The 23,984-nt window shown below is 41.2% G+C and overlaps 1 protein-coding gene across 1 annotated transcript in view; it reads right to left on the minus strand.

Annotated features, from left to right (window-relative positions):
- Positions 1 to 6,073: 6,073 nt before the first annotated feature.
- Positions 6,074 to 23,984, minus strand: part of ZNF474 (zinc finger protein 474) — a 64,096-nt gene continuing 46,185 nt past the window's right edge. The window contains exons 4-5 of the mRNA XM_005857126.2: positions 9,670 to 9,850; positions 6,074 to 6,768 (exon numbers count right to left, since the gene is read on the minus strand). Coding sequence (XP_005857188.1) covers positions 6,617 to 6,768; positions 9,670 to 9,850 — 333 coding nt within the window. The 3' untranslated portion in view covers positions 6,074 to 6,616. The remainder of the gene's footprint in view (positions 6,769 to 9,669; positions 9,851 to 23,984) is intronic.

A 23,984-nucleotide genomic window follows, 5' to 3' on the forward strand; every position in this document is an offset into this window, starting at 1 on the left:
AACGTCTGAATAGCACAACATACCTAAGTATCGTTGCTGATCAAGTTCATCCTATCATGTTGATGGTGTATCCCAATGGAGATGGCTTCTTCCAACAAGACAATGCGCCATGCCATGGTGCTCGTATTGTGCAGGAGTGGTTTCAAGAACATGAGGGAGACTTTACCTTGCTTAGGTGGCCCCCACAATCACCAGATCTCAATCCAATTGAGCATTTGTGGGACGAAGTTAAAAGAACCATCAGGCAGTTGGTTCCACAACCATCAAATCTCACAGAACTGGAAAGTGCTATTCATCAGGCATGGTGTCAGATTCCTCGCATCACCTTTCAACATCTCGTGGAGTCAATGCCAAGAAGAATCACTGCAGTATTAAAGGCAAAAGGTGGCCCAACGAAGTACTGATGGGATGGTCATAATAATCTGGCAGGTAATACTAATCTGGCCACTCAGTGTATATATCATTAACTGTTTACTTGCTCCAGGCTCTTTTTCAAGCAAGAAATAAATGTCCATATTATTTAAGCCATTATACTGTTTGGGTCTGTTTGTTACAGCAGCTGGCCCACCTTAATACAAGCTGCAAATGGATATGCTATTAGAGATGCCCTGGCTCAGACATGGAGTTAGCAGAGGTCTTTGTGTTGTGATAAAGGACACTAATGGTCAAGAAGAGGCCCACTCCCCATGCCTTCTTGACTTCCATTTCACCATGTGGGTTTCATTATTTTGGATAAAGATATACTACTTCTAAGAAACTTATTTTAAAACAACTGTATCATCTGAAAAGATTGAACCACTGTCATCCATAAACCCCCTTAACATAGATGACTTTCTTACATTTATTTCTCAAGAAATACCTAATGAAGAGCAGAGAAAGAGAACCAGGCAGTGAAATGTTGAAGGGCAGGTTGGGAGAGATGGAGAAATATCTGGAGGATGGAAATATCTGTTTCCAAAAGAAACAGAAGTCTGGGCAGTAGTCAGTGGAAGGTGGGGCCCTGGAGAAACCTTGATGAGTGAAGGGGAAGGGCAAAAGGTTCAAAGAGGGGGGACGAAGGCACTGAAAGCAAACCTTTCTTGATAATTTGCTGAATGCTGGTCCTCAGATCAGGTGCTTTGGCCCACCCTTTCTCTACACTTTAAGCAAGTCGTTTAGATGGTCCAGTATACTTTATAGATGTGCACACGGCCCCTCGGGAAAGCGCTGGTGAAAATCATGACGCTGGGATTTGTTCACACCCTATCTGCACTTTCAGAAATTGGGTATTTTGACTATTTTCAGTCAATACCTTATTTAGAGATTCCTCTAACAATAATCACTACTATTTTAGCTTATGCCCCTATTTTCCTTCCATAGCTCATGGAAAGGACAGACAGATGGGCAGGGCAAAGCCACGGAGTCATTGGCACCAAAAGTCAATCATCAAATAATTCAACTGCATTTGTCCATTCATTATTTTTAAAACAAGTATGTACATATTACAGAATTCATTTTATGGTTAAAAATATTAACAGAACATTAAAATTACAATAATTAAACATAACATTAAATATCTGCATCCAAATTTATACATGTTGGGCAATAGCTGTGTATTCAGGGGTAGCAAATCTTGGGCTCACTGCCCCTAGTGAATGTTGGCTATGGTGCCCCCTCACTAATGCCAGCAGTGGAGTGGCCAGTGTCCCTCATGGAGTTGAGGGCTCTACTTCCCTGATCAATAGAAAATTTTATTGGTCCTACCCTATGCCACATAGATACTTCTTCTATTAGTTGTCTGTTGCTGCCATAACAACTTACTACAAACTTAGTAACTTAAACAACAAACATTTACTTCGTTACGGGTCTGAAGGTCAGAAGTTCGACCCTGGATTCAACATATAAAAACAAGTTGTTGGCAGGGCTGCATTTCTTCCCGCAGCCTGCAGGCTCCAGGGGAGAATCTGTTTCCTTACTCATTGAGGTTGTTGGCAGAATCCAGTTCCTTGTGGTTATAGGACTGAGGTTCCAGTCTCCTTGCTGGTAATCTGCTGGGGCTGCCCTTAACTCCTGGAGGCTTCTCTCGGGTCCTTGCACTTAGTTCCCTACATTTCAGAACCAACAACAGGGTTTTGAACCCTTTTTATGATGCCATCTCTCTCACCCCTATTTTTCCTTCTTATTCTTCTTATAAGGACTCGTTATATTACATTGGGCCCATCCAGGTAATCCCAGGTTCTCTTCCCATTATAAGGCCCAGCACCTTAACCACATCTGCAGAGTCTCTTTACCATGCAAGGCAACACAGTCACAAGTTCTGGAGACTAGGGCGTCAACATCCTTGAGGGCCATTCTTTGCCTAACACACTCTCAACTAAGAATCATCTGAAAAAGCTTGGCCTTTAGGGTGATCAGTGTGAATCAATGAGCAGACCCAGTCCTCATGATGCCTAGGTCAGGCTTCTTTACCACACTTGCAGCTGATTTAAATGCATGCTGGCTTAATGTATTGTTTCTAGTAGTAGAATTAAACGGCATGATGAGAACATTCAGCACCTGCCCCTGTCACCTCCATCTTCCTCTGTATAAGAGTAGTATTTGAAATTTAAACCATTCAAATTCAATCTTAGGGAAATGTCAAAAACTCAGTTTGCCTGGGTGTGTAGAGAACATAAGACTTTTCCCTATAAGTATATCTATTTAAACATTTTTATAACAAAATATTAAAAGAGCTAAGCATAGCCCTGGCTAGTTTGGTTCAGTGGATAAAGCGTTAGCCTGTGAACTGAAGGGTCTCGGGTTCGATTCCGGTCAAGAGCACATGTCCAGGTTGCAGGCTAGATCCCCAGTAGGGGGTGTGCAGAAGGCAGCTGATCAATAATTCTCTCTCATCATTGATGTTTCTATCTTTCTTTCCCTCTCCCTTCCTCTCTGAAATCAATAAAAATATATATATTTTAAAAAGAGCTATGCATAAAGATGTACCATCCTGTGATGACTTAATGTTTTTCCTGGTGTACATTCTTCCTACAGCATCCAATTTGGCCCACTGGAAACTTGACTGCTTTCCCAAGTGCAGGAAAATCTTATTTTTTTTTCTTCATTTCTGGTCATAGTGCACACAGAGTGGGCAGGGCAGAAACAGGCACAGCAGTTCCTGTGGGCCAGAAAGTGAGTCAGTAGGAAAGTAGTCAATGGTAAAAGAAGATGGACCATTGCCAGAGGAGGGAATGGACCCCTCAGCATTGGGAAAGGAAAGGGCCACACTTTCTGCCCTTTAATCTGTTACCGGATTAAAGCCATATGAGTTGTTGGTTTAGACAAGGGTGTAAAGAAAAAACGCTACTAATGTCAGAAGCAGACAAGTACAGGAAGACCAAGGGGGTACTGGTCTGGGCACATCTGCCCTCAGTTTCTCCCCTGCTCACAAATGGAGCAGCTTCTTTTTCCATGGAAGACTTGGGCCGGTATTCCCCAGACTGAGGTAATGTCATCTGGAGCCATTCTTGGAAATACTAGGACCCCATTTGGAAACGCTTCCAAGGCTGCTTGATAAGACTGCCGGGAACCCTCCCGTAGGGAGCTCAAACAGATTCCCCTGCTGCTCACAACAGAGTCTTTCTTTTCGCTCCCATTTCTGGGACATGCTTGTTCTGTCCCCAGTGGTCCCTTCTGATAGGACAGGCCCTCATCTTTGCTGTGAAGTTGATGTGCAAAAGGAGCATCAAAAAGTCCTGAAATTCTTCCCATAACCTCAGCTAGAGGGGAATTCAAGATTGTGCAGCACCAGTTAACAGAACATTGAGGGAAAGACGTTGTTTGGTGCCTGGAATAACATTATGGCCCAGATCAGTAACTGCCTGGGTGAGAGTAAGAACTCCAATACCTTCATCTAGCACCCGCTCTTCATCCTTTAGGAGAGTATCTATGGGAACCATCAAAAGGTTCAAAGTCATGGCTCATGGAGGTGCCAACCATTGTTAAGAAAATTATTTCTCTGCAGAGGTGTGAGCTGACTGCGGGGAGGGCACTTGGCAGAGAGCAGGTGAGCTCTGTCCTATTAGTGGGACTTTGATGACTTGACTTGATAATAGCGGGAACTCTTAGATTGATGGCCTTACCACTGAGCTTGCTCTAGATTTACTTATCTTGTATTATTATTTTTTGGGGCTTCCAGGAAAGACAGTCCCTGTGAGTGCCAGAGCCCCACAAGCAGAGACGCCGATGGGGCCTGTGGTGCTGTCCGCTGCCACGTCCAGGCCGAACTGGGAAACACCACTGACTGTGTCTCCCTCGGGGGGCAGCGGCCAGCATAGCCCCTGGATTTAGAACAATCCAGGACAGAAACTCTATGTAATTCTTATGCTAAAAACGTCATCAACCTCACTGGACTGCCCATAAGCTCCCTGTGGCTGGAACCCCCCCAAGACACCAGCCTCCTTCCTCCTGTCATCACTGCTTCCACAGCACACAGCTAGGGCCATGCCACCCTGAACGTACCTGGTCTCGAATGCTCAGCAGGGTCGCCCTGGGTAGGACTTGGAAGGGAGCTTGCTCTAGATTTAATTCCAAGGAGCATTTGCTGATGGCTGGGGTGGCCCTCACGCTGGCTCACGGGTTCCTGTGGACATCACAGTTCCTACAAAGAGCTCATCTTTTCCCACCACTTCAAGAACTCACAGGCTTGATATTCTTACAGATGAAGTCCTTTCGTTTTATTTATTTATTTTCGGTCATGCTGTGAAAGCAAAGTGCCCCAGAGTCTCTTTATCAAACCCTGAGTGGCAACTCATTCCCAAGTGGAGGCCAGAACTTTTCCTTTCTTTCCCTGCTCCTTGACTTTGAACGTCAGCACAACGCAGAAGTGTCTTTTGAAACACCACACTCTTCAAATGTTTGTCTTTACCTCAGTGTAGGATAAATTCAGACCGGCAGGCACACTGTAGGTGTGCTAACATTCCCATTTGCCTGAGTTACTAAACATTGCACAAAACTGTTCACCTGTGTCAGCTCATTTGTGTGAGTCTAGTTAGTATAATTAATGATGGTATCTAGCCTATAAGTGGAAATGGATGAGCTTATGGGTTTGGAATTCCAACAGTTCTGAGTTTGCTTTCCTGCTCCATCCCTGAACTCAAGCTCAGTGTGATCTGGAAAGACTGTTTAGTCTAAGTATCAGTTTCTTCATGTGTAAACTAAGGATAATGATACTTACATGTAGGGCTGATGTGAGATATACATAATCTGATGCATAGGAAGCACTGACCCACAGTACAATGACTATGTATTAAATGTTGTCACTTTTGTTAGCAAGACTAAACCATCCACTGTGAGTCGTTAAATGCTATGTCTTGCACAAGATGATAATGTTATTGGAGGGTGTCTAAAGACTTTTTTTTAAAAAAAAAATGTAACTATTGTTTCTTTTGGAACAAGGAAAAAACAAAACAAAAACAACAAAAACCCATGAATGATTAGCACCATTCTCTTAACCTAACCTTTTATAAGGCAGAGGTATATGACCAAAACAGCAGGTTGAACACTGCTTGTATGGTCGGGGGCTAACTGTGCTATGTACGGTCATGAATGCAAGCTTGTAGGAACCCAGCAAATCCAGAATGGCCCTGAAATTCAGCCACTAAATGAACAAAGATCTCAAGCAAAGCTGCTGGGAGTCCAGACGAAGCAATGCTGCCTGGGGGAGCAGAATTTCCTGGGCAGAGCAGCGCCCTGGCCCTGGCCTCCTCCCCGGAGAGCCCTGCCTCTATGAATACACATTCAAAGACTTGAAAACACAGAGCAGTCTCACAACCCACTTACTGTGCATGGACTTGGGTGGGGAGGCACTGCACTTCCTGGCAGGCATTTAAGCCTCAACAATAAAACACCTATAAGCCCCTCTGAGGGCACGAGAACTCTCGCTGGACTTCTCCTATAGAAGGAAGGGGCCTCCACCCATTTGATGAATCGCACTTGAGCAATCTCCTGACATCTGAGGCTGGCACTGCTTCTGAAATTTCCCCGTTGCATTTCTCACTTTCAGTAAGAGAATATGCGTTAGATATGGTTCCAGTATTAGAAGTGCTCAGCCCTTTTTTGAATGTCTCTCCTGTTGAATGATCTCCTAGAGAAAAGAAGATTCCAAATCAACAGCTCAATTAAAAACACTTCCCTGGATCCGAGGGAGCGGGGAGTGGCATGTTATTTCAGTCAGCACAGGACTGGGGAGGAGTCCAGTTTTTCTTGGGACTAAGGAGTTGCCTGAAATCGCCACCCAAAGCCTCTGTTCACTGAATAATAGTCCTGATTGCAAGGTTCAAACTCTCACTCAGGGAAATAGAGTGGGGGAGAGATGGCAACAGTTGGCTCCGAAATTTCCTTGAGACAAAAGTGCCAGGTCTGAGGAAGGGCAGCCCGCTTGTGATTCTGCCTGACACAAGTGTGACATGCGCACGCATTTGCCCACCACCCAATGGTTACACGTGTGCCACCAAAACAGTGGGCTTCCTGTGCTAGGACTTTGATTCATTCCAATTTCCATTGTTCCTCTCCTCGCCAACTTTTCCTCCTCCTCACCACACCCAGATCTCTTTCCAAAGGATTCATTCCTGTAACACTTTCACAGAGAGAACGGGCTTTACTTGGTGACTTTTGGTTTACAGGATCGTTGGTGAACAATCAGTCTGTCTGGCAGGAAGGTACGCCCACAAATATTGCAGGGAACCAACTGGCTCTGGGCACTTCTCCAAGCAGCTTCATTTAAGGAATCGAGATCATAGAAACCTTTGGCTGGGAAGTTAAAGAAAAAAAAAGAAAGAAAGAAAAGGAAAAGAAAATGGTAAAATGGATCCGTTTTCATTGTGGAGAACCATATTCTACTTTTTATGGAAAATATTTTCAGGAAATACCTGTTGACTGAGGCTTTTAAACAAGTCGTATTACTTTGGCCAAAAAAAGAGAAAAAAAGTGCTGTTCACTCAAGGGTTGAGGAAAGTTTGCTATGAACCAGAGGCTTTTTGCTCCCTGGGTTTTAAAAAGGGAAAGACATTGTTTTATGTGCTATGATATGCATTCTGTACTAATTATTAACATCTTTGCTTACACACTATTATGTTGCAAATATAACTCTTGGCCTTCTTTCAGTTGACTCTAAATATAAACTTACAAAGGAAAGAGAACATGTATTTGTATTTTCCTCTTCCGTAATCCTTCAGTGGAATGTTTTTAGAGGCCAACACCGACAGTCACGAGTGAATTTAAGATAAATTATATCATAAAAATTTATCATCTCTTTAAGGCCATAAACTCGGAGATTCTTTAAGTAATTAAAGTGAAGAATGCAAACAGAATAGTTAATCTGACAAAAAGAAGTGCCTTAGGAAAACAAAGAAGACAGCTGAAAGATGTATAATCTTCATTGGCAGAGCAGAGGGAAGAGGCATATGGCTTTATTTTAGAGAAACAGTGTGGGATTTAGCTTTAATGAACCTTATTTAAATAGAACTACTTTAGTACATTAAATTGACTATGTCTTAGAATCTCCCAAAATAGGCCCCCAAAGTATAGCCAGGTCCTCAAAAATATATAACATAGTTTTTCTCATTTTCATAGCATATATTTCCTTGTGAAAGCCCAGGCAATTCTCAGATGATTTCTGTCTAATGGTTCACACCACCATAGTAAACTTCAGATTCCTTAACATGCCTACTTCAATTATTGGTTTCTTTTCTTCATGGAAAATGAATTAAAATCCAGCAAATCTAGTATTTCTCCTTTGGATAAAGCAAGTATCAATTTCTACATAGGATATGAAAGTGTTTTTCAGTGCTTTGAAAACGGTTGCAAAAATAATGGCACTGACTTTCTTCTTACTCATAAGGTTTAAAATGGACTAAAAATTCCAGACTATTCATTGTCAGATGATTCATCACATCTCTCATGGTGTTTGCATAGGGCTCTGACTTTGGATCTGTAGGAAGGGTTATTTGAACTCTATGGCTACAGTAACTCCATGGGGTGGAAGTGGTCATGGGAATTCTCTTGGTCTAGAAAGGAAAGACCCCTTCAGAAATAAAAATAACCCAAGTTCAACAGGAAAATCACAGGGGGTGTAGTTAAAGGGTCTAATTTTTCCAACAATAATAGATGAATGAACCCACCAGGGCTTTCAAAATGGTCATTTCTTACACCTCTTCTAGACTTGTAATAATTATGTTCAAAGCAGAGAAAGTGATAAAGATCAGAAGTGAACAAAACACATTTGTGATATCAAATGAGAATTGCTGGGAGAGAGCTTCAATGGGGCAAACAATCTTTTTGTATGCAAATGCTCTAATATTCATCTTGAGTTTTTTTCCCCATCTCTACTCAGAGTCCTTCTCTTAGCAAGAACTGTGAAAAGTTGAATTATAGAAGCATCTAAAACAGCGGTTCTCAACCTGTGGGTCGCGACCCTTTGGGGGTCAAACAACCCTTTCACAGGGGTCGCCTAAGACCATCGGAAAACACATATATAATTACATATTGTTTTTGTGATTAATCACTATGCTTTAATTATGTTCAATTTGTAACAATGAAATTGGGGGTCACCACAACATGAGGAACTGTATTAAAGGGTCACAGCATTAGGAAGGTTGAGAACCACTGATCTAGAACTTTATTATGATAATCTAAATTCCATTGTGGGTCGTTAAAAACTCTTTTTGGTCACATCTCTAATAGGAGTGCTTTGGACTAAATGATACTAAATAACCTCCAAGGAACCTTCCAGCTCTGGAAATCTATGGCTACATAAGGAGAATGAATGAACTGAATAATACTCCTCTTAAAACCAAGAATGATACTCTTTTGAGGGGAATTAGAGGATCGACTGAGAATATGACAATGGTAAAAATGAGAAAGTCAGAGCTTATATGACAAAAATATTCTCTGAACTACTTTATTCTCATACCCTAACAGAATATGCATAAGGTTCTGTAACAAGGCCACACATGGTAGTGTATGGAGTTCCAGTTTCATCTGGCTTGTGCACTGCTTAACAAAGTACTAATGGTAAAAATTTTAAAATGTGGCTATTTCATACAGATGTCTAGATTTCCAGTTTCTTTTGTATTTTTGAAAGGCATAGCCCCACTGGGTTAAATTTCTTAATGATAACACCAGCTGAAACTGGGCAGCAGCTGTCTACTTTAGAGGGAGCTAGTACTTTCCAGCTCCCATAGTCTTCACTGCCCCTCTTTTCATACCTGGACCAATTTATTCCATTTTGGAACCTGACTAGTGGACCCTGTAAGCACTTGAGTTTGCTACTCCTGTTCTACAAACTCTACGATGCATTCATATTTGCAAACATATCACCGGATGGCCCCAAAGGTGTGTTTTCTTAAGCTTCATTGTTTTTAAATATTATGTTTGATAACATATGAAAGTAACTTTTGAGAAAGATGTGAATTCCAGCGGGTCCCTCTCCTTGTGCAGTTTTGCCAAGACATTGTGTCCTTATGTCTCAGCATCTGTGGGCAACACTTTGGGCAGGCATTCCAGAACTATTTTTCCTATTCAACTGTAGCCAGGACAGTAAATATTGTTTTTAGTTGTGTGAACAAGAGAGAAAAGAATATTTCTACTCTTACAGTTATAAAGAGAAATGTCTCCCCTTATGCACTCAAGTCTTTTCAACCAAAAACTTACCACTAATGGCCCTGACTTCAGGTTTCTTAGGTTCTGGTCTCCTTAACTCTTTAGGCAGCAAGTTGTTTTCATTATGCCATTTTTTCAGACATTGTGGCTCATGGATGGCAATCGATTTTGTTCCATATTCACGACCACAAATGTAGCAAATGATTGTTGGTGGACGCCTAATCATTGCTGGCTACAAACAACAGAAAATGTCTATTAGATCATGTTTAGGAAATTATACTTTAAAGTTATAAAGTGTGGAAATTACATTTATTATACATTCAAATTAGCAAGGAAATCAATGTTTTTTAAAAATTCCAATCAGCCTGTTGAAGTTCACCTCCTTGGAAATTAAGAGAACCAAGTTATTTATCTGAGTGATTAGGGTCGGGTGAGGTTGTGGGTTTGGGAGGAGGATAGAAAATAAAGATGAGCTAAGCATAATTCTACATATTGGTACTTGATAAAATATATTTTTTTCATTTAATAAATATTGATCTTCTGACTATTTTCTATGATGGGATAATACAATGATAAATTAAGTATGAATCATCCTCTCAAAAACATCAGACCCTAGTACACCAATATATATGAGAAATAATGTGTCATTGGAGAGATTATAACAGTGTTATGCTGCCCACATTCTCTCGTGTAAACAACTTTGTACTACAAGTTCCTGTGATTCTCTGCCATTTTTGACCTGGAGTAGGCTCCACGCACAGGCTGAATAGCAACTCAGTTACAGGTGGAAGTTAGTGGATGTATACCCAGCTTCTTCCCTCAGGCTAATTCCAAACAGTCTTCCGGAAGCCCCCACCAGGACTGCATCTCAATTGTTCATTAACACACTATCGAGGCTTCCTTCTCTTCCCTGTCTCTCCTCCCACTACTTTACTGGGGTTGCCTGGGATTACCTCCCAAACAAAGTACTTGAACTCAAATCCTTTTCTTAGCATTTGTTTCTGGGAGAATGAAATCTAAGGAAGAGTGAAGGTAAAATGCACTAGGGAAAGTAAAATGCTTCTGTGGAAAGTTACAAGAATAAGGATAACCAATGGACATAGACACTGGGGTGGGGGGGGGGGGCCCGGGGGTAGGGGAGGCCAGAGGGAGTTCAATGGGGGAAAAAGGAGACATATGTACTACTATTTGTAATAAAATAAAATAAGAAACATTGCTTCCAAACAAACCAGATAACCTGCAGAATCATAATTTTTGAGGCCATGGAGACTCTGAGTTGCAAGATAAATTAATGAACTAAAGGGATTGCCTAAGTTTGATGGTGGATCAGCAGAACCAAGAGAAAACCTCCCACACTCCAACTTTACATGAGTATGGACAGCAGTTGTCTGCTTCACAAAGGGGCAGGACAGATGACCAGAACCCCTCTCCCCCACCCAGGAGGTCTTACACCCAGTAACAGGAGGTGACCGGCTAATGCTGGAGAGAGGCAGGAGCATTGAGAAAAACCATCACTAAGACTAGAACTCAGGGCCTGCCTAAATCTGAGGGTAGAGCTAGAGAATTAGGCCTTGTACTGAGTACCGGATAAGAGCAGTTTACTGCTGGGAGATGGGGTGACAATAAGAGGACTCTCTTTCTGTTGCAGGCATGTAGGGTCCACCAGGGCCTAAGAGTGCAGCAGGAGAACGGGGAGAAGCCCTTTGGCTCCAGGCCTTACACCAGTGGTTCTCAACCTTCCTAATGCCGCGACCCTTTAGTACAGTTCCTCATGTTGTGGTGACCCCCAACCATAAAATTATTTTCGTTGATACTTCATAACTGTAATTTTGCTACTGTTATGAATCGTAATGTAAATATCTGATATGCAGGATGTATTTAGGTGACCCCTGTGACAGGGTCGTTTGACCCCGAAAGGGGTCGCGACCCACAGGTTGAGAACCTCTGCCTTACACTAAGTGCAAGACAGAGGCAGTTTACCACGAGGGGAATTTAAAGGCAGCAGTGCATAGAACATAACTAAAGCAAAGACAAGGTCCAAGCCCTGCTAAATTACAGACTCCATTGACAACCACTTATACTCACAGCCTGACAGAAGAGGCATACTCATTTCTGGGCATAAGTATAACTTACTTCAGAATATTACAATGTCCAGCATTCAATCAAAATTATAAAGCATGTGCCCGTGCACACACACACAGAAATTAGGGTCCATGAGATCTTAAGTGTAACCAGATCAAGGTATAGCCTACATATTGTGATTATCAGGGTTTTTAAATACTTATTTAAAAATAATTATTTTAATTAGTATTTAAAAAAATTATTTAAAATAATTCTATGTTAAAGAATCTAGAGGTGGGCAGCAGGCGTAAATATGTGGGAAATTAAAACTGAGAGACAGAAAGCAGGTAAAAATTACCCAAGAAAACCAAAATGATAGGAAACTGTTAAGCAGGGGAGTAACCTATAACTGCACTTAGAGAAAGTTAGTCTGGTTGTAATGTATCTAAACCGGCCATCAGGGCAGCACATCTATGAGAGCTTGAACTCCCGTGTCATTGGGGATAAGGAAATCACGGTCCAAGAGAACGCCAATGTTTTATCCTAGGTAACAAGGAAGATGGTGGTGTGACTTCCTGAAAGGGGGAAATCAAGAAAGGCAGGTTGGGGGAGGAGAAAAAAATAGAACCTGTTCTGGACCTGTTGCATTAGACATAGTGATAGAATTTAAATGTGAATAAATCCAGCCTAAACTGGAAATAGAGGCCTGTAATTCAGGACTAGTGAGCTCCAGCGCTGTTCACACAGAAAAGACATCTAATACCATGAAAATTCCAGAAAAGGAGTATATAGAGTTTGGAGAAAAATTCTTGGGTGAATATCTGCAATAAGGAGATTGAGCAAGAGAAAGACATAAAGGTTCAAGTTTGCAGTTCAAGTAACAGGGAATGGAGATGCAAGACTCCATTCAGAATTCTGGAAACACTTTTGGTTTCCAGAAAGACGCTGTCAAATGCTACTTTGTCAAATACTACAGAGAGGAACGGTGGTTGAAAAAGATAGTTAGATTTGGTTACCGATAGATTACAAATCAGTGACTTTCGAGAGTTCAGTTCCAATGGATATAAGAATAAAAACTAAATTTTTAGGAGGTAAACAGCAGGTCGAGGAGAAGAGGAATATACCAGTATGTGCAAAAAGTTTGCAGAGAAGAAATTTGAGAGTTAAGTACCATTGAGGAAGGATTTGTTTTGTTGTTGTTTTTAGGATAGGAGTGTGTTTGGCAAAAAGAGAGAATGCAGGCCTAAGAGGAAAGGGATAATCAATTTTTAAAAGGCCTCAGAGGAGGAGATGTAATCAAAGGTGTAATGGGAAATGGCAGCCTCCGAGGGAGGGGAGGAAATAGATGAAGTTAGAGGAAGGTTGTTGTAGAGAAGGGAGGTGCTCATGGAGCTCACATAAGATGGACTTAGTTTTCTAAGGATGAGGCAGAGCAATCTTCAGAGAATAAAGCGACTCAAATTCTGGAAAATTGAATAGTGAAAAACACTGGGATTAGGCACTACAAGGAATGTAATGTGATTTAATTAGGGAAGAATACTCACCCAGTAATGGAAAAGACCCAGTAATATTGAGCTGCAAGAAATGTTAGTGGAATTAAAGGACCTTTTCCAATATGTTCTTAAGTAGCACTGGATGGCATGAAAGCAGAAACTAAGTTGGTGGTGTGGTCTTCCTGGGGAAATAAAACATGGTAACGTGTGTGTGTGTGTGTGTGTGTGTGTGTGTGTGTGTGTGTGTCTTAGAATTAGCCTGCTTTACACTAAGATTGTTGGAGGTTACACCTACAGTGCAGAAAGCACAGAGGAAGATTAAAATCAGAAGAAAGCACATACATGATGTGTGTATAGCCAAGCAGAAACAACAGATTATGGGTGAGTAGATCCACAATTAATTTAGACCAAGCAAAATGGAACATGGAGTTACTCACTGAGGATCTAATTTTTTTAAAAAAAAGCACTTTAATTTGAGGTAGAAAAATTTTACTCTATTATTCTGTATTGCATTATGGTAATAGGTTGCATTTGTCAAAATAACTAAATAGTTGTCAATCCTTCCTTGTTATTAGCCATGTAGCATCTAACATTTAAAAAGTGACTTAAACATATTAGTGGAATTCAAGACTTAAGAGAAAGAATAAAGCAGAAGTAATAATTTTAGAAATACCCAAAAGTTCCTTGCTATGGTTTACATATTTATTTACTTGAAACATTAATTAAATGCAGACTTTTTAGCTTAAAAAGGAAAAGTTATTCTTTTTGCTTTGAGGATAATGAATTTATTAAAGTTCCCAATGGAAAGTACCGTATGAGCCAAATCCAGCATTTAACCAAGCGTATAAGCAAAATAAATGGCATGGGTCATAAATGAAGGCATTCATGTCACATTGTCAGAAGGTTTCTTTTTAGGAGGAAAAATTAGAAGAAAAAGAGGCAGGCACAGAGGCCAGAAGACACACACACAAAATAACTTGAGGGATGTGGGAGAAAATTAATACCATAAAAAGGCTGAGATGTTCCATATTATATTTTCCAAAGCATCCCGCGTGCTCTGTATTTGTGGTTGAACTGCAGTTGAACCTACAACATATTCCATATCCTTAGGTTTTGGACATCTCACTCCTAAACCATGCTCTGGGGAAGTGCAAGCAACCCAGACACAGCCCAAGAGAAAAATGCATCCCTGTGGGTCTGAATGGAGATAAGAGACCCTCTTCTGTTGTCCGTTAATTTCACAATCGTCAGCCTGAAATTTCCAGGGAAAACGGAACAAGCTCCAACCTGTGTTTATTGCCAGTATCCCAACTGCCAAGTTCTACCCTTCAGTTTCTTTGTCCAGTTTTCAGATGGAGGCGGATGTGTGGGGGGTGGGGAAGACTGGAAGAGGAGACCCTGAGCCTGGTGGAAGGGACAGAGGCCTTTCTTGGCTCTGGGGCTAAAGTGACAGGGCCTCGCAGAGCAAGGCCGGGCCATGGAAGGTTTGCCCAAGGACCTGTCCACACGGGGCCTTGTCAGGGCCTGCCAACTCCAGGAAAGGGTAATCACAGGAAGGCAGAGGGGAAGCCGATAAGTCGAAGTTCCTGCGGAGCCAAAGACTCCATCCACAGCTTTCCTGTCAACATTTCAGACATTGGAGGGGAGAGGCACTACTTTTAAAACACTGAGGGAAAAGATTTTTCAAAAAGTGAACCTCTGAATCTCCCTAAGAGCTATTTCAGGTGGAAACTGTTTTATGGGAGGAGGGAGACCACGTGCGGTTGTTCCTGCGGTTTCCTGGGAAGGCCTGTTTAGGCTGGATACAGACAGGGGCACTTGAACACGTCAGGGAAAGCTTTCATGTGTGCATTTCTTTTAACGTGAATCCACTAGCTCTCGTATGTTTTCAATCATTTTGCTGGCCACTATTGGAATTATCATTTCATTTTCTATGCACACTTTTTTTTTCTTTTTGTTAATGTCTTTTCTCTGTCAGGAACCCCGCATGTTCAATCTTTTAGGCCAGGACTGAACAATGCAAAGGGAAGTGAACATTTAACAACTTTTCTCCTACTTGGTGTCATTCATCCATTCATTTTTACAATTTTAAACAAACAGTGATAGTACCACCATTAAAGCAAGGGGGAAAGAATAAGGACCAAGAAAAGAGGGGAGTGTGGTGAACAACTTAAAAGAGGTATTCCTGGGAGAAGAATGGTCATAGTTCCATAAAACTAGACCAGGGTGTCTATTTCAAATAGCTTCAATCAGCTGTCACTGACCTCCCTAATAACTCAGGCTGAAAGGTACCCACTGAACTACACAACTCAATAGCAAATAGAGCTTACAGAAGAAGTGTAACAATTGGTTAGAAGGGAAAAAATATTTCTAACATTAACTATTATTGCATGAGTCTTAACAAAAGAGATATTGAAACTAAAATGGAAGTCATGCCCTAGCCGGTTTTGCTCAGTGGATAGAGCATCTACCTGCACACTGAAGGATCCCGGGTTTGATTCCAGTCAAGGGCACGTACCTTGGTCACAGGCTTGGACCCTGGCCCTGGTTGGGGAGTATGCAGGAAGCAATCAATCCATGTGTCTCTCTGTCTCTCCCCCTCCCTTCTACTCTCTCTAAAAATCAATGGAGCCCTAACCGGTTTGGCTCAGTGGATAGGGTGTCGGCCTGCAGACTCAAGGGTCCCAGGTTCGATTCCGGTCAAGGGCATGTACCTTGGTTGTGGGCACATCCCCAGTAGGGAGTGTGCAGGAGGCAGCTGATCAATGTTTCTCTCTCATCGATGTTTCTAACTCTCTATCCCTCTCCCTTCCTCTCTGTAAAAAAAATCAATAAAATATATTTTTAAAAAACAGTGAAAAAATATCCTGGGATGAGAATTAAAAAAAACAATAAAAAATGTTTTTAAAAAATGGAAGTCACTACTAGCAGTTTTACAAAAGATCAGAAACACACTGCATTTGGTCATTTCTTATATTAATCCCACAATACATACTAAGTACTAATAGTGTGAAATTATAGTTGTGCAATATTATTTACAGGAGAGTTAGGAGAACATGATTGAAGGATGTAGCTTTTTGAAAATTTAATGTGAAATACATATTAGTAAGTGATAATTCTGGGCAATAGGCCCCTTTGAAATTCTAATGATGGCTATGATCATCTCCTCAGAAAAATACACATGTATGTAGAATTATGGATAAAATTTTGAATGATTGGTAGACTCTGTAAAACTCATCCATTAACCCCAGGAAGTGAGCTGTTGGGCATTAGTCAGAGACAAATTTTTTTTTTCCAAATAGATGCTCCTTTATATAAGGAGCCATTTGGGACTATTTAAATGCCTCAAGAACTTATGAAATACACCACTTCTGGCTTTAGGGTTATCTTAAGTCTTGCTTTGTCTAAAACAGTCCCTATTATACCCATTGTCATTTATTCTCTAAACTGTTCCTGTTTAGTCAATAAATTATATAATCACTCTACTTCCAATCCTTTTTATAAAAACATCAATTAATAAAATATAAGCAATCAAGAGATTTAAACAACAAAAAAGCTCAGAAATATTGAAGCTGTGGACTATAAGACTGCCAATGAATTCATTTAAATATATAACAAGGCAAGATTACTATAATTTCTATAGTCATCCAGAAATTATGGTTAGAGAAGAGAATATAAAAGAAACACACCTTGACCAATAAAAATGCTTATAAAAAATGACAAGGGAAGGAGAGGTGCAAAGATTTTAATGATACTAAGTTCTTTAGACCTCTCATGGCCATAAGTCAATTAAAACAATATAAAATTAAAGTATGGAGTTAAATGTTTTCAAATACTTTAATAATTTATTTTTGTTTGTTTTTTTAACTTTAGTGGGTCCTTTAAAAACTAATATTTTTAGTGAAGAAATATTTTTCTGAGGTTCTGCAATATCATCAATTATACTGGTTTCTTTTTGTCAAATTCAAGTAAGATGAAATATAATCTCTATTAATAATAATTTGGATACAATGAGCTCACTTCTATGAAAATATCTGTATATCTATTATTTATATACTAGAGGCCTGATGCTCGAAATCTGTGCAAGAGTAGGCCTTCCTTCCCCCGGCTGCCAACACCGGCTTCCTTCTGGTACCCGGGACCCGGGCTTCCCTCACAGCCCTGGCTTCATCCGGAAGGTCATCTGGAAGGACGTCTGGTCTAATTAGCATATTATACTTTAATTATTATAGATGTTTGTCTACACAGAGCTGTGTTTGGAATGATATTCAAACTAATTTGGGGGTAATTTTATGCTAATTTTTATACTTTCCTAATGGCTTAAGTTTTTGTAATGAATTTGTGTCATTTTTATAAGAATAATTTTTTAAAGTGAACTCGAGTCAAAACTGAAGCAATGCTTAACAGAAAAATCAGGTGGAGCCCAAGTAACTTTCTGAAAATTCCTTGAATAACTGATAAAAGATGATAGTCAAGGCTTTGTATAATAATACAGTTTAGTATCAAATTAGTAATTGAAATGAAAAATAATATTAGGGATGAATACAGCTTTGCATAGCATAAAATAACAGTATAATGCAAAATGAAAATATTTATAGTATCTTAAATTATATTACCAGCATTCCAGTACACTATTTTATTGTGTCAACCAACTGTGCACAGCTGAATATGCATCAGTTAAATGCTTGCATGATGCAACTCAACTGAAGTCCTAGAATTCTGCTCCATTACTTTAAAAAGCAGTAACAAGGGCCTGGAAAAATAATCTGAGGACAGGACTGTTTCTACCATAAGATAATCTAAATATAGTCCTTCTAGATATTTTAATTTTGTTCAGGCTTGTTTTCTTGGCTTGGTTGCATTAGTCAAAAATAAATTCACAAATAACTAAATGGGACCATATGGTCTTAGCCAGCATGTGTTGAAAGTGACAGCCAAAAGATAATTTGGGGGACGGCTGGATTGAACCATCCCTTGGGTCCTGTGTTGCCCATTGTGGCTGGACTGACAAATCACCAGAAATCTTCAGCCTCCCACCTGCCCCCCTCCCCTCTGCACTTGACTATGTCCTCCGAAAACTTGGTCTGTCTGATGTGACACCAGGAATTTCTGTGGTTCCCCATGGCTACAGAATAAAGGCCAAATACTTTATACTGAGTTCATTCATGCCCAACCTTAGCCCCATGAAACAGGTCTGCTAGCCACACCAAACTCAGCTCCATTCCCCAAGTGAGAGGCCACAGTCCTCAACTTGGCTGTCTCCATGATTTTACTCATCTGTTCCTTCTAGCAACAAGCATTTAAATTGAATATATCACCTGCATTATGCTGGAGGTTATGGGGAAACCCAATCCTTAGCTTTCCTTAGTAATAAATGCAAACAAATAAACTACTAACTCAGAAGGCAACATTTGTAAGTACCCTGGTAGGGTGACAGAGTGCTACGGGAGGCAGAAGCAGGAAAAGGGGGAAGAGTTTTGACCAGAAGACAGTGAGGAGGGTGATATTTGAAGTGGCTGTGTTGAGTCGGTAGAACTGTATTGATGTGGCGAGTACTCCCTCAAGCAAACATCATGATCTATTCAGCAACTGTTCAATAGTACTCTAGTATGCTAATATGAAAGTTATATAGTCCATAGTGAAAAAACTGGTTAGAGGAAGGGTGGAAGCAAGAATCAGTCTGTTCAATATAGGACTGAAACAGGAGTGGTCAGACCTTGAGAGCGTAGTCAGTGTTGTCACCTTTCCTGTGTCTTCCAACCTTCCCACCTTGGGGCTAGTCCATCCTCATGTCATTAGAAGCTAGCCATGGCTCAGGGGCTGGGTAGGGATTTGTACTAGAAGCAAGTACTTTCTATGACAAGATAGCAGCAATAACCATGCTGGGGTATTGTGCTGTTGTGGGAGTCAGGCAGAGAGAGGGCAATGAAAAAAGTAATGCAAAGTGTCTTGATCTTGTTGAGACCTGAGTTTAAGGATGAGGACTTAATACCCATGAGATGAAATCAGATCAAGAAAGAAGCTTGGGGCAATTTATAATTTTCATATACTAAAACATCTTGATTCTCCCATATAGAGGAAATACAACCTCATTCTGCCTGCACTGAAAGAGACTGAAGAACTCTCAAGTTATAATAATAATAATAATGCAACGTGAAACATTGTGAATAGATAAACAAAGTGTAATACCACCATCCAATGGACCATTACTCAGCAGTAAAGAAAAAACTGCTGTTATTTGCACCAACATGGACGAAACTCAGAATCATCATGCTGAACAAAGCAAGACACAAAAGAGTACATTACTGCCTGATTCCATTTAGATAAAATCCGAACTAAGCTATAATGATTAAAAGTCAAATCAGGGGTTGCCTGGAAGCTGGAGGTGGAAGGAGGAACAAAGGGGATAAGGAAGCTTTGTGGGTGATGAAATGTTCTATATCTTGATTATGGTGGTGATATAACAGGTATATAAAGCTGTCAAAACTTATTGAATTGCCTGTGTTTAATGGATGCAGTTTAGTGTTTGTAATATTAATCCTCAATAAAGCAGATTAACCACCACCCCAGCAGACCTGGTTTAGTGAAGTACTTTTGCATTGCCATGTTCCTACAATGCAGTCAAAGTCAGCAGTACACATTGTCAGATGAAATTCCAAAATCAAATAATGTATTTGAGTGGCCTTTGCCAGGAACTGGAGAATATTTTTAAGTGGTCTAAATTCTAAACCTTTAACTTGTCTCTCAAGAAAATTTTCCAGTTGAAAAAATAAAAAAAGGGGGGTGGAAACTAAAGAAAATGAGAAAATGTTTTATTTGATTGAGAATTTTCCCCCTAGGACATTAACATTTTTTTGTCAGAGAAAGTACATGAGGCCACAATGCCATCCACACACAATCCCATCCAGCAGAGATGGATCTGTTTGAAAAGCAGGCCTGTTCCTCTGTGCCCGGGTGCGTGGCATCTGGTCTGCTGGAGACATAACCAACACCAGCTTCTCACCTTTCAGGAAGAGGAACTTCATGGCCCTTTAGTTTATGAGTGAGTGTGTGTGTGTGTGTGTGTGTGTGTGTGTGTGTGTGTACTAAAGACATAAAAGGTTAGTCACTTCCTTCAGTCAATTCCAGACATATTGAAAGGCTCCCTTTGCCTCAAACTCGTCATTCCTTTATAGTATTTTCTTCCGTTTTGTATTTGACCTTCCTCCAGCCCCAAGTGATCATCTTAGGCTCATTCCCCTCAGGAAGAGAGCACTGAGAGCTTTGACTGGAGAAGGTCCTAAGTACAATCACATATCTGCTTCCCCTGGGGCACAGAGGGAGCCTCCACGTTCGCTCACTGGGAGGCAGTGATTGGCTGCGTTTATTTGCTGTCAGTGACGCAGTCCGCCTGTTCTTTCTGAGGAGGTCATTTTAGTGGGCTGTGCCCAAACAGCCATATCAAAATGTAAAAGGTGCCTTTTTTTGTTACCAAATATGTATGCAAATGAATATCTGGCTCTTTCCCCAAGTAACATGTTTCACACATTACTTGGAAAGGAACAAACAAAAATGCAGAAAGTTTAATGGTCTCTCTTTCTCCTTTTCAGTTTTCATCATAACAATTCCTGCATCAAAATTGCCATATGCCCCTTGTTCATTTGGGGACATTCGTTAACCTAAGAGTCAAAGAGAAATCAAGGAACCCAGAGGTGAGAAAGCATCTTGAAGGGAACAGTCCGATTGGCTTTAACCATGACTTTGAGTAAATTAAAGGTGCTCCACCTTAACACAGCTTTCAAACCCTCCGGTTGTGATTAATCATCTGCATGGTACAAGTCACAAGATGCAAAGCTTGAAAATGGTGCCCATGGGAGAGATACACATGGCAGTGTGTACCCCATCCCCGGACTCCACCTTGATCCCACCCTATGTGTTAGTGGCACTTTGTTCCTCAGATGGAGCATGACTGGGAACGAGCGCAGTATGGCCAGTCTGTAAATATCTGGACTTAATCAGATATTTTTCAACTGCACAGAAGCCAATAAAGCAGTGGGATTCTAAACGCTGATACTCAAGTTGCACTGGGAGCAGAAAGAACTCAGAGACATCTGCTGAAAACACAGCTGAGTGTGATTCGGGGGTTTGAGACCTGCTCTAAATGGAAATGCATCTACAGGAAAGGCCGTCTCGAGGGACAATGGCGGCCCAGCTGCTGTGGCTCAGAAGGAATTATCTGGTTGCAGGCAATGTTCCAGGCGCTGTGCTAGGTTCAGAACCGAGAACTGGCCCTCACAGTGGAAATAACCACACTTAACTCACCACCTTTACTCAGGAACTATTTACTTTTTCCTCAACTCTTTCTCTGGGACAGTAAATCAGGTAGACGGGTGTCTGTGTGGCAGCCACAGAGCGCGTTCCACCTGAAATCAGTCAAGGCGCAGGGCAGGGTGAGAAAGGGACCCGCTGAGTGGAGGAAGCATTTTCTTGACTTCTCTGCCCATCGGTATGTTTGAACTCAGATGGATTAGTTCTGAAAACTACCCTCCAAATGTGGAACCTCTCTAGGCTCCTGGACTTTTTTGTGGGCTTTTTGTGACCCTGTAAAATTCTTAGAAGGTTTGGCTTCCAGATGTCTGACCCACAAGAATGGCCTCACTGTTTTTGGAGATTCCCACAGGTGATCCAAATGGGGGCTGGCAGCTGGGGTGAGTTACCCTATGCTCAGGTATGAAGTGTGTGTGTGCCAGTGGTCCCTGCACATGACTATCACATAACGATGTGGGTCCCTTCATGGGTCCCTTATGACCCAGCTTGTCCTATTTAGAGCATCTCACCCATGTCACCCACCAGAACTATCTCCCTTCTGCCTTATACACTGGGATCTCAATTGTAAACTAATGGACCAAAAGCCTTTTTAGCCAACAGACAGGCATGTTTTCCTTGACCAGCACAATGTTCTTAACATTTTTATATGTGAATATCTTTAGGTGGGACTTCCTCTCAAGGATACTACAGGGTCCACCATTCTCTATTGCCTAACATGTAGCCTGCCTACCCCGGAAAGCATTTGAGCTTGTGACTTTGAGCAGCCAGTTTTCCCACTCTCTCTTCCTACTCATCTCCCCAATAAAAGTGTTTACCTTATATCTCATTTGTAAGAAATGATCCAAACTTATGGTTAATTTTCATGAATGTGTCAATGGCTAAAGAGGGTGTATTACCTATCTAGGGAATTTGTAGCTGCTATCTCCTATAGAGTCAGTGATATGCATCAAAACAAAACAAAACAACAACCAAAAAAACCCCCAAAACAGAATCTCTGACTGTGGAATTAAAACAGTTTGCCAGATAGTAGGTGAGGTTTTATAGAAAAAAAAGTATGCAGTGGGACATTAGAGACAGTCACACTGAAAATTCCCCTCTTTCTTTGAATTTCAGCACTTGGACAATTACAACAGAGCTTGACAGGAGTCTTGGTGCCTATCCAAAGTGCCTACTTTAAAGGTTAAGACTGATTTCCGAAGCCATGTGCATACAGTAACCATTGATTCCTCCAGTTTTTTACTTGCTGGCGGATTTTTTGCTCCCATGACTCCTAGCTGGATCCCAGGCTGTCAAAAGCAGGGTCCTTCCTGCTAGGGCCTGAGGGACAATATGTGACTGTGCAGCTGTAGGAATGGATGTCATTGCATATACTGTGTTCTTCTCTCCGTGTGACAATATTAACCATAAAGAATTTGGGCCTGGGCCTGGCCAGTGTGGCTCAGTTGGTTGGAGCATTATTGTCCCATACACCAAAAGGTTGTGGAATCTATTCCCAGTCAGGTTGTGGGTTCCATTCCCTGTCAGTTGGGGTGCATGCAGACCAAATGATCTCTCTCTCTCTCTCCTTCCCCTCTCTCTAAAATCAGTAAACAAATCCTCTGGTGAAGATTTAAAAAAAAAAAGAATTTTGGCCTGAGCTGCTGTTTTAGATTTTCCACACTGTTGATCTCTTCCATTAGGCCAAATAATTGAAATGTCTGTGGTAAGTGCACAGGGCATACCATAGAATGCAGAAAGTTTGGATGAGGAACTAAGAGGAAAAGTGTTCCTCCCCATATTTGAGGCAAAAGAGTAAAACCTCTTTTAGAAATCTTTGTGAATACTCCAATATTGAAAATGTCTGACCAAATAGCAACTAACAATTAGCCAGTGCTCTCTAAGTGCCGGGCACTATACTAAGCACTTACCATGCTTTATCTCTATAATTCTCATAATCCCTTCAGCAAGACTCAGTGCCCCTGTTTTACAAACCAGGAAACTGAGGCACAGTGGTTAGTAAGTGGTGAGACTGGTTTTCATTCAGACAGGGGGTCTTTGGTCACTGCCACTGTGAGCAGGGCAGGAAGGAGCTGACGAGTGATGACTTTTCAGGTGCCATCTCAGGCCCTTTCTTTCATTTTAACCTCTTACAGTGGGGAAACTGGGGCTGGGGAATTTATGTAATTTGCTCAAGATATGTGGTTTCATTGGGCATCTATTACCTGAATCCAGGTGTGTCTGATTCCAGCTGCTTCTAGAAACAGGGGGGAAGGTCATCAATGGTCAGCGGAGTATCATGCTCTAGGTCTTATGTGTCCACACGGTCAACCATTGGGTGGGATTTGAGAGAAACCAGCAAAATTCCCACATTGCTCTCTCTCCATTACCTCAAAAGTTCATTCCACTGGGTTCAACACATCCCTCTCTTTATCCTCTTTCAAAATGCAAATATTCCTATGAGATTTTTCTATGAAGGAGTTTATCAGATTTTCCCAGCCTGCTTCCAACCATAAAAAGGGATGAGGT

Source organism: Myotis brandtii, unplaced genomic scaffold (genome assembly GCF_000412655.1).
Source record: "Myotis brandtii unplaced genomic scaffold, ASM41265v1 scaffold1076, whole genome shotgun sequence".
Classification (NCBI taxonomy): domain Eukaryota; kingdom Metazoa; phylum Chordata; class Mammalia; order Chiroptera; family Vespertilionidae; genus Myotis; species Myotis brandtii.